The sequence below is a fragment of the Rhyacophila brunnea genome, unplaced genomic scaffold (assembly GCF_057557595.1).
Source record: "Rhyacophila brunnea isolate RB1 unplaced genomic scaffold, BYU_Rbru_1.0 scaffold_11, whole genome shotgun sequence".
NCBI classification, from domain to species: domain Eukaryota; kingdom Metazoa; phylum Arthropoda; class Insecta; order Trichoptera; family Rhyacophilidae; genus Rhyacophila; species Rhyacophila brunnea.
In genome coordinates this window covers 14,125,288-14,137,726 of record NW_028232763.1, presented here as the reverse complement: position 1 = coordinate 14,137,726, position 12,439 = coordinate 14,125,288, and the positions used below count along the sequence as shown (strand labels likewise).

General features: G+C 36.3%; 1 protein-coding gene across 1 annotated transcript in view; it reads right to left on the bottom strand.

The window, feature by feature from the left end:
* The window catches only part of Syn1 (Syntrophin-like 1), a 266,471-nt gene that overhangs the window by 19,775 nt on the left and 234,257 nt on the right, over positions 1-12,439 (bottom strand). The window contains exons 5-6 of the mRNA XM_085959140.1: positions 11,925-12,262; positions 2,544-2,716 (exon numbers count right to left, since the gene is read on the bottom strand). Of these exons, the coding sequence (XP_085815266.1) occupies positions 2,544-2,716; positions 11,925-12,262 (511 nt within the window). The remainder of the gene's footprint in view (positions 1-2,543; positions 2,717-11,924; positions 12,263-12,439) is intronic.

The window sequence follows — 12,439 nt, the reverse complement described above, 5'->3', positions numbered from 1 at the left end:
ATGAAGCAACGATTGACTTAAAAATTGATTACCTATTAATTTACAATTTGGTGTTGTTTGGGTGATAATTGCTTTTTTGATCATTTTATGTTAAGACTAAAAATTGGATCACTATTATATTATTACCTCCCATTTAGTAATAACCTGACATCTATATTTTAATTGAAAATGCTCAAAACCCTATGGTAATATGATGATAATATATGTGAACAAACACAACGGTTAATTTGGTCGAAACATGAGCAAAGACCTTATCATATTTTGATCACTGATAAGTAACATTATTTTCCTAATTAGTGGAATAATTGACAATCTAATTAATGTCGTATTTTTTTCATTTATTTATTTTTAAATTATTCTCAATGTTAAGCAAAAAAAAGAACCGAAATTTATGGAGGCAAATCAAAGTTTAAAATTGCTCTCCTGTAAATTCACATGCCCAAACACCACCGAATTATTCAATTTTATTATGCAAATTAAAAATATTTTAATAATCATCGGGAAATCTTTTTTTTTTTTTAAATTGCAACAATGCAGATGGCGGAACGCGAGGTGACGTCACTAATTAAGACTTTCATAGATGTATTTCATATGCATGTCATTTCGCCAATATTTCCATTTAACGCAGTTCGACATTATATGCATTTCGGGCTACGCTAACTAACCGATGTTTTCCCTCCGACGAAACTAAGCCGAACAAAGAAAAACACCACGATCCGCAATCAGTTGAGTAATTGCAGCTTTACGAGCACTCCAATTATAACCTAACCTAGCCAACCACCCCCACCCCGCGAACGAATTCACTACACGCACATCACGCCGGAAGATAATTATAAATCTAACTATCAAGCGGGGGCGTCGGAGGGGGAAGGGGCGCTTAACCGACACGGACTAAATAATAAAATACGCCATCTCGAGTCTACTTGCCCGTGTTGCTTATAATTAACTGAAGACATTGTGATCTCATTTATATTGCTGGTCGGGATAAGTATTATTGCCAACGTAATAATGCATCAGTGAGAGATGGTTTCTCTATCTTTCTTTATAGTGTCGAGGCTTATGGCAAGATGCAAAGTCATACTTGAATGCTTAAGTGGCACTAATCCTTTCTATGCCGAAATTAGTTAATTGATAGTAATTAACATAAGAATTGGTGTAATTAGGGCGTCCAAAGACGCTTTGGGCACTTAACCGGTTAAGCGACGTCTTAACCGAGTGGTAACGAATAGTAGTTTTTTTTAACTCTTATATTAGTCAAAAAGATTCGCATAGATTCCAGAGATGTCGGTAGGCACGGTTTGAATATTATTATCTACGGACTGAAAAGACAAATCGTGTCTGTTCTGGCAGAACACACTAACGGGAGAATACTAGTTTTGAGTAATTTGACTTTGAAGTTGTTAAAATGTTTGAAATTGTCTATCATGTGAGTTTATTAAGTAATCGTAAAAAGGATGACTTTAAAATAAAGACTGTTTATTTATTAAGAAGGTTTCCAGACGGTAAAGTTTGAAATAAGGAACATTTTGGTATAACTAACTCAATATGTATTTTTTTCGAATTAGTGTCTTCTGCCAGAACAGTGACGAAATAATGTCCGCAGTCTATGTATATGCTGAATATAAACGGATCTTTCGTTTCTTTACCTGACTCTCAAACAAATAATAAGTCATTGTCTATTGCGCCAAATATAATTAAACATGTAAATTCATCCTGCCATTGATTCCGGGGCCAGAATTAATTACTTAGCTCCTATGCAAGCTATAAAAAGGGTCTTATATGTATCTAATAATTTACCATTGGTAGATATTATTTAATTATCAAATTTCTGTACAAATAAATACGTTGATGGTCTGGCCAATCAAGTAGAAATGTTTATTCTTTAAGGACTATAAGACCGTTTTCCAGAAAGCAAACATCTACTAAACACAACATAATACGGTTCATCTGTTATGTTTATATGATACGTATTGCAATATTATATCGCACCCGGGGAATAATAGTGGCACACGTCCAAATTTGGCATTTTTGAGTTAAGTATGCAGAAAAGTTCCAAGATATCATTTCTATCCGCACAAATAGCGGCATAATTCTTAAAAATATATTAGTGGCCTTAAAAGCATTTTTGTCATTATCATATTATAACATTTTACGTGAATTCAAGCAGAAATAGTGGCACAATGATCATTGTGCCATTGTTATTGCGGATAACATTAAAAATGCGATGACTCAGGTGTGCCAACTTCACGGTATTATAAAGTAAATTAAAAAAAAAACTGATTTAACCCACCAAAATAAAATATTCAAACTGCTCTCCTGCAAAAATAAGATTTCGAGTTGTGCCACTATTATTCCCCGGGTGCGATATAATCGATCTAAACGGAAGTTGTATCTACCCATAGGTATACGCAAATTAATTTACAATCATATCCTATCCAGCTTTCCTCTTTGTTAATTTATTGTGAAAATAAATTAATAATGGCGGTGATTTATTCAGCTTGGTTATATTATGGTAGGAAAAGAATTTCAATAATAACACTTACAATTTCTCCTTCTTCTCCGCCAAAATCGAGCCAAAGGAGCCTCTCTCCATCATCAGCCGACGATCTCAATCTGTGGAATGGCGCTCTCCACAATACGCGCCCTCCGGCCCGCAGCGCGGCCCCACCCTCGTAATGTAACCACAGCTGAGCGCCCCTGCCCAAGTGAGAGCACCCTGCGAAGAAAAATAAAAAAGAATATTAAGTAATGTGATAAGTATAATGAATATTAAATCAAGACTGGTAAAATAAGCATAATGGTAATAAATGAAAGTGTGTTTGTAGAAGTAAGTGGATTATGTTTTATTACATTGTGGTGCTTTTATGTCGAGCTTTCTGTGGAATAAAAGCTTTTGGTTAATAGTCAATACGTCAAACACATTATAATATTATATAGTATTTATACATTTACATATTTCGATTAAAGTTTTCGTGGTAGCACTAATATTACTGGCCATTTACAGGCACGTTTTCAATTGACATAAAATCTTAAATAATAACGTCCAAAGTATTTATTAAGATAATTAATATCAGTATGTATTATCTTTATTGCGATACAGGTAACTGTATGCCAATTCTTATACATACTTATAACAATACCATAACATTATTTAACTAGTGTGGAATTTCATAATAATATATTGTTTTATTACCGTATGTTCTAAAAAGTTTCTAATCTTCCAACACACTTAGAAATAATGTCAACTTTTACTACACTGTTTAGTGGTTAAATGTAAGAATTGAATGTAAATAAATTAAATCGCTTCGTATTTTCCAATACCGGAGTAAAATCTTTACTTTTAACATAATGTATTTTCACAATACGTTAATTTAGTGTAGAAAAAGTAACTATAATCTGTGTCTAAAGGACAAAGTCAAAAGCATCATAACGTACGATAATAATATTCTTTAGATTCCTAGAGTCAAATACCATGGCCTAATTTTAAACGAATGTCTAACACTTAATAAACATAATATGTAAATCAAAAAACGCCAAGCTCAAGTCACGAATACTAGACCAGGCCCTGTGATAGATATAAAAAAGCAATCTCGTCCTTAGAAGCAAACTCCTTCGTTATACTGTGATTACCTGTCCCATTGTGCCTCCGCCTGGGGCTATACTAATCCTACAAAACATTTTTAAATGTTTCAGACTATACAACATAAATCTCGTATAATGATTACAGATGCCCCACGATTCGTTCGCAATACCACTCTCTACAGAAATTTGAACGTGGAAACCATTCAAAACCACATGTTGAAGGTGTCGAAAAACTTGATGACAGCAGACTTTTCCAACCAGTCAATCGAAGATCTTAATAACTACGATCCAGTCATCCCCACCGAATTTTTGAGACTACGAGCAATATTGCTCTGAAAGCCTCATTAATATATCTTTTTACTACAGTGGGAGACAAAATATAAGGCATTTAGCTCCCCTTCACCTGCATAGATATTAATTGTCATATTTCATAGTGCTCCGTCAATTTGAATGAGAGCCTACTCAGACCCACGACTAGAAATGGCCCAAAAAAATCTAAATTTCGAGATTCGGGATTTCCAGAAACGAATTCTCGAGAATATCGGAAAATTGAAAAAAAAAATCTGTAAAAATCCTAAAATAAGTGTAAACGTATGATTTTTTTATTATTTATGTAAGAAGACAAACAAAATAGATGTAGGAAAACAAAAATAATTCAAAACATTACTTATTAAAATAGACTTTCAACACAGACTGTCAATCGCTGCGTCTGACAATCGCGTACGCTTTTGAGACACAAAATTCCTTGATGTTGCAAAAATTGCGCTCATTTTGAGTCGATGTTGGCTTAATTCTGTTAAATGCTCCGATCAGTCTTTGAACGTTTTGTGTTTTCTGTCCACTTTTTCCATATAGAAAATCATTTAATCAATTAATACTTGATAATGAAGAAATCCCGAATCCAGAGAAAAGATTCTCGAGATCCGGGATTTCCCGAAATGTTAAAAATTTCAATTCTCGAGATTCGGGATGGAAAATCTCGAAAAATTCTCGAGAATTTCCGTCGGGAAATTCCCAAAACCCAACTCTACCCACGACCATGGCCCATGAGCTCTTCGTTAATAGGTATACAATCGTGATTACTATATAGATGACGTTTGGCCTTGGTGCCTCATGTTATACATATATTAAACAGAACAGAAATATAAGTGTCCATCTGGCACATATTTCACATGGCCCATGGTACATGGTACATGGCACATGGTGGGTGTGCTTAGATGCAATGAAAAAGGACAAAATTTATATCAATTACAATATTATTAACATTATTGTATTTTTTTCAAACATTTGTATTCCTAATAACTTGTAAACATTTATATAATACAAATATTATGATTGATCAATTTGATAAAAACGAAAAGTAATTTATAAATATTATGTAAAAGTAGAAAATGTGAATAAAAATATTTAACAAGCATAATAATAATAATGTTAATGGTGTTGTTATAAATTAATTATATCGGTTTTGTGAAATTAATATAAAAAGTAAAAGAAGAGCAAGAAAAAATCTGTGAAAAAATATTGTATTATAAAATGTCTTGATGATAAAATATACAAAACGTCCATTCATATTACTTTCGGATATACAAAAAATCAACGGTTTATAATATTACCATTGTGGCATTTTCGAGTCCCATAAAAATGAATAGATTGTCACGGTGCCTCCGGGTATGTTCGCGAATAAAAACAAAATTAGGATATCTCCACCGGATAGGTACATCGAAAAAAATCCCAAATAAAACAGAAATCGTAAGGGGAATAATAAAATACTGAATAACGAATAATGTAACGTAAAAAAATGAGGGTACAAGTATTATCAAAGAGCTCTTATAAAAAAATTTAGCTGAATTCATCGCAAATTCATTTTTAAAAAATCTTCGCAATACTTTAAAAAAATATATATATATAAAATACATATTTGAATACATACACCACATTATAAAATCCGGAATTTCGCTACATAGTCAAGGTCGTGATATTGATTGTATTGTATTATATAATATTTTGAACTACGTGTAGGTATATTATAAAATAAAAACAATACTGAAAATATTATTCATATTTTAATTGAACATTTTCTCTCTATAAAATTATGAATGTTGGTAATAATATTCATTTCATCAATTTAGACTATTTAGAGTATTTAGAATGCAAACCTCTAATAATTAATTTATTTTTGTAGTTCGGTAGTATTTATTCATTTTATTTATGAAAGAAAGTATATAAAATACAACCGTTAAACAGAGCACATGTCTAGATATAGGTATATGCTTTTTACCTGGCTGTAATATTTCATTATCATTATTCTGTGTTCTCTGTTTCCGAAGATACAATTGTGAATTTACGCTTTATACAGGGGCCCGCACATTGTACAGTCGATCAAATTAGGCCGCCTTAGATGGCTGGGCCATGTACACAGGATGGAAGAGTCACGCATGACAAGGAGACAGACATACGTTAAAGTGCCCACCACCACCCGTCATATATGCACAACCGTGGATATGCACTGCCGCTTTCTATGACGCTTTAAACGTGTCTGAAAGAAGTGATTTTAAGTGCTCATTCCGTCCCGCGACGGAGCCACACGGGACTGATGCTGCAACCATGCACCGTAGTGCTTAAAGAAGAAAGTTAAGGAAGAAAATGTTTGTTTTTTGGACTGGCTCTGCTGTCCGCTGACGTTAAGCGCTTTGTGTACCCGCATACTGAGTGTCACGAATTGAAATGGATGAGTCTACAGAAGAGTCGGGACTATCCCGTCATGCCCGCAGGTACAACCCGGCCCATATACTATCAAGCCAAACTCGTGGAGTCTGGCGGTGAAGTTGCAGTTGAAGTTGAAGTTGAAGTGAAGATGGCCGGTGAGGAACTGGCTAATCCAGTGCGAAGGTTGGAGTCTTCTAGTTTGGTGCCTGCAGAATACGTCTGGGAAAAAACGGTAAGTGTGCCGCCCCTTGGGGGAGGCGGTCCACCTCGCCTGCCATGCCGCAAATGCGGTCTTGTACACAATGTCACTTACAGTCTTCCTGTAAGGAATGTCCTCGGATCTCTGCGGTGGTGTCAGATGGACACCGGCGAGTGTTGGGCTGATCCCCCTCAAGAGGAGGGTGATCGATCCTCTGACTTGGACGTGCAGATCGAGGGGTAGCACCCCCGCGAGTACGGCAAGCGCGTCAGTAGAAGTTGTGCGGTAAGCTTTGGTAAGCGAGATCAGCGCAAGTCGCTGCCCGCATAGTAGTGCGCGTCTCACGAGAGTTAAGGAGTTTACTCGGGAATGCCAAATGCTGGAGGCGTAACCGGCAATTCCCATGAAAATTGCGCCGTATGCAACCTTAAGGGCTCTAGACTTAAGTCCCCAATTGCTGCCCGCCATTCGGGCCATTCTCTGATAGGCCGAATTGGCCTTAGAGACGGCCGTCTTGGCGTGGTGAACGAAAGACAGCTTGTCATCAAGAATTACTCCCAGATACGTAACCCTTTCGGAGAAACGCACTGAGGTCTGGCCAAAACAAACCGTGGGCGGCCGTCGAGTTATGTTGACCCGAGAACTACCCCTGAGGAGGACAGCTTCCGTCTTGCTCGGGGCAAAGGTCAGCTTGTTCAGCAGCCCCCAATTAAGGATTCTGCCCAAGGCGTCCGTGGCTGCACGCTCAAGTGCCGGTCGGCTCGTCGCCCCAACAAGCAGGAGCAAGTCGTCACGTCGGAGGCAGTGGCAGGGACAGAAAGTCGTCAAACAGTATGTTCCACAGAAGGGGTCCCAGGACGGGGCCCTGGGGACACCCCATGGTGGTCCTCCTGTGAATCAGGCTGGGGCCGGAGTCGTAGGTTTTCTCCCTATTGCTGAAGTAGCTTTGAACCAAGGCAAAGAGGTTCCCGGGGATCTGTTTCAGCCGAACCTTTGCCAGAACTAAGGGCCACCACGCAGTACAGTCGGAAAACCGGAAGGTAAACGAAGACCTGGCTGACCTCCTACAATAAGTAGGGATAGTGTCGAGTATTACTTAAATATTTTGAGCATTCTAAACTGGAGGGAAGCTGCTTTCGATATACCTGGATGGAGACAGTGTTGCTGGAGCAGGCCAAGACACACATTGGGTCGTATTGTCAATAATGATGATGATGAAGGTGGCCAGTGGGCGGATATTATAGATATTTAAGAAAAAACCTTCAATTACCGCTTTTGTTTCATCAATTCTTCGTTTGACATAGCCTTTTTATAAAAACGTACGAATATACAAATTCGGAAACACATGATAAATATACATATTAGATAAAGATTGATCGGAATCCGATTTTTTCAAGATTTTTTTCTAATAGGTATATTATAGGTTTCCGAAATATGTATATTCGATAAAAAATGTTAATTCTTTAATCTCGTGATCGTTGAATAAAAAAATAGTTTCTAAAAAACCTATGAATGAATAAACGAAAATTATAAAAAAAACTTGGTTACTATTCAAGGAAAAAAAGATTCATATTTTGTTTTATTCATTAGACGTTGTATTTGTAATGCGAAAAACTGTCTCGAAGCCCTGTGATTTTTTTTTTGTGTTTCACTGAAATTTCCTCTTAAAAATATTTTTATATTATGAGTTTTTATGAGCTAGCTTTATTATGAAACATGATATTATAATGTAGTAACAAAAGGAATATTGTGGAACGTTGTAAATATTATTAAATTATTCCATTAGCATTAGACAGTGGTGGCTGACAGAAGCAACCTTGATGGAATATAATATGATCGAAATTAATACGAAGTTACAAATTAATACCAAGTAGTACCTACTTTGTATTGTAACATTGTTGAATCCTAACAATGGATTTAATTTTATAATTATGTAAAATGAAAATGATTTTTATTTTTATCAAACTTTCCGCATTTATTTTGACTGTATTAGGTATCTACCCAGTTTTATTACTCCTTTTTCACACATAGCAATTTTTCCCGCAGGATATAAATTAGAGTGACCATTTCCGTCAAGCGGTTGCAGTGGAGCGTGCAATTGTATTGTATAACAGCTTTCAGACTACACTGAAAAAGGCAGTTTTCAATCGCGAAAACCTCGGCGACTACCGTCCTGTCACTAATCTAAGAAACATATAACCAAATACCGATTTGTTTGAGATTGATTATACACCCGATCCTCTTTTTGCACGGCTTTATTGCACGGTTTCAAAATAACAAGGTTTAAAAAAGTATCGATTATTTTTTATTTATACTGATTTTTTTGCTTTAACACGGTTTAAAAAAACTAAAAAGGATAAAAATACGTATGTATGTACATATTTATCAAAAAAATGCGTTCGAATGGACCGCACGCCACTGGTGCAGACATAATATGTTGTCACTTGATGCCGCCCAGACATACATACGTACATACATGGCGCCACTAGTCAGTCACTTCAGGTTCGATACGAGAGACGCGCCGCGTACTTCAGCGTCAACGTCATTAAATATTTCCAGCGATGAGAGTGATTTTTCGCTAGCGAAAAACAGCAGTAAACGGGCACGTTTATTTTCAAGTAGCGACAAATGAATATATTTATCGAAAACTATGTATTTTTATGTAAACATATTTTATGTACTTACTTAAGTATAGGTAAATAATAAATAAATTCAATTTATTTTTGAGTTCAAGAATTTCGTATTTTGAGTTGATTTTAAGTAATGGAACCTATTTTTGTATGGGCACCTTATCTTTTTTTACACGGGTTTGTTTTGCACGGTAGTCTTTGGAACGTATACCCCGTGCAAAAAGAGGATCGGGTGTATCAATAAACTATTTTTTTATTTCACAAGTGATTCACAAGATTTACGAATATACCACTCTTTTATTGAACATCAATAATTTGACATCACTTTTGATAAACAACTGCTGTGTTTCGTATTTGGTTATATTATATTTCTCAGAGTATTTTCAAATTTTGTATTGTTTATCTTGATTACTCTATTTACCTACTATGATAATTTGTTACCATGCTAACACTAGAATAATCCACTCAACGTAACGTGAAGCACTCATTCTTCGATAAAATAATCGCTCGAAAAATTCGCTATATTGTGAAACGGGGGTGTTTCATATTTTTTGTTATTAGTAATTATATATTTTCTATCCATTTGTACGATCTTTTTTATTATTAGATACCATGTATTATGGCGAATTGACAAATGGCTGTAATGTCATAACTCAGTTTTACCCGAATTAACTTTGCTTCGTGGTGACCCATACGTTTCGCATTGTAGAGAAAGTGGAAATTTATTTATTTATTATAATGACATAGTCACCAAACTTTTGAGGTAATCGTGATAGAATATAATAATACAATGTTGGTATATCTATAAACACGGCCCCCATATCCTGAAGCGGGCCCCCAGGCCAAGATGTTTGGCGGGCCCCCTACCTATCGCTAAGGTTAATAGCCGTGTAATGTGCTACAATAGTGATCCCCAAATGGTATTCTGCGGAAATGCAGGCTTCTGGCATTTTAAATAAATCAACTTGAATTGTCGGCACGGTATCATATTATGAAGCAATGATCGCGACCCCCCTTTGTGATAGCCAAGTAACACGCTGACTTTCGCCGTATTGGATAAATAGTCGTTTTATTAGCCAGGAAGCACGCTAAAAATAATTATACAATAATATTCCATTCATGAAATAGCGCTGCAGGCGACTTTTTTTACTATTAGCGCGAATTTTTAGTGTGTGTTTATCTCGCTGAAGTGATCAACCCGCCACGCCGGGCCCCTTCTAGCCCGGGCTCCCAGGCTCTAGCCCTGTCAGCCCCCCTTTTGTGGGGGCCATGTCTGTAAGACAGGATAATAGTAGAAAATACTTCATCTTATAGAGATGTATCAAAAGAGACACCAAAACGACACACATTTGTGATAACTAAATTCAGAATGGTTTAAGTAATTTGTCGCTTACGGCATGTTAGAAATGCGGAATTCTATGCGATTAAGCATCGGGACAGCGTACGTTTCCGTATTCTGTACATACATAAAAATGTGAAATTTTATTATTAGTTACAATGTAATTAGTTCACAACTAAAAAGCTACCACTGCCATAAAAGTATGTACAATACATCCAAATAGTAAATGTAACAAAACATTTTGATGATAATTAACATACTATACTTTATCGTTCAATGGATCGTTAAATACATTAAAATTATCGTGAAACGATGCGTGATATTATAAAGTTTATCGATTGAGGATAGTGCATGTAATTCAAATACATTGAAGTTATTATCTCTCCATGAATAATCATTTCATTTACGGCATTGCAATAACTTCAAATGACAGCTATGAAACTACATAATTTTCAGGAGATACAATATTTCGTACCTAATATTAGCATTATAGTTCATACAATCGAGGGAGATAACGACATCTGTTACATACGAATCACAATGCAATGAAAATGTATACGTTCAAAATGATGTAAGTACCTAAATATTTCATTGTTACAGGAAAATTTATGTTTGCATACGAATCAAAACAGGATTAATTCATTTGTTATAGCACTTATAACTGTTATAAGACTGAGCAGACTTATAGCATTATCAGTTTAAAAAAAAATCAGAAAAGTAGTGTTAAGGCTGGCGATGGAATGGGTCAGATAATCAAACTGGGCGGAGAACGGTTTATATTTAGATGAATATAGACATTTTACAATATATTTTTTCCTATCCATTAGTAATGTTATTTTCTATAATTTAAATCAAGCGAGTCGCCGTGGTAAAGGTAACCTTGACTTTTCGGAATATGGGATCAGGTAAAATGTTTGATATGCACAGTATAGCTACCTATTACCTTATCTACACTACATATTATAAGGCCTAATCGGGGGGGGGGGGTAAAAAGTAGATACATATGAGAAAATCCTAGGAAAAAAATCTTCGACCGGGTGAGATTAAAAAACACGTTTTTCGCCTTGTCAAAAAATGGCTACCACATTAAATTGTATGGCATACCATATTGGCCTACAGGATTAGGATCAAGATTGATCCAAAATTTAGTTTTGACGTTATTATGTCTGCTAATATTGTTATTCAACACTAAATTTATATATCTACATAAAATAATATAGATAACAGTGTATAAAATGGTTGTTTAGTGATCAGGGTATTGTCTGAAAGTGAAAGGTACATTGATGAGACTTTTTCAATTCAAGGATTTGGGTATACATGCAAAAGTATGAAAGTTGAAAAGTTAAGTAAGTAAATGACTGTATCAGGTGAGTGCTACAATGAATTATTGTATTTTTTTAACCAGAGTTACTGAAACATCATGTGATAGTTCAACTAAAAAAAATGTAAAGGTTTTCAAAATACTCACTAAAGACAAATTCCTTCTGCTGCATGACAGCTTCGTGAGCACCACTGACGAGCGCCCCCGCCCACGCGGCGAGGTCCAGGTGCGTCTCCGCCCTGAGCGCCCTTTGAACTACCCCTCTCGGAGTGCCACAACGCACGGTGAGTACCAGCGCCGCAGGAGTCGCCGCGACCGTTGTCGCTGACGACGCAGTGGCTCCGCCAGCCGACGCCGTCGTGCTGTTGGCGCTGCCCGCGTTGCCACCTGCCCGCGCCCACCCCACCAGACGGAGGGCGGCGAGGGGGAGGGATTCCGCCGGAGAGCCCCACGCTTCTATCGACCAGGGGGCGACTTCGTAAAACCTAGAGAACAAAAAGAAAACATTATTATGAATACGTAGTTTTAAATAAATTTTAAACATAGCTTAAATCAGTGATCGCCAAATCGTCTCTCGCGAGCTACCAGTAGCTCGCGTAGGATATTTTATCATATTTATAAATTTGCCTCTCAAATTGTTTTATTGGACTCCGAAATGAAAT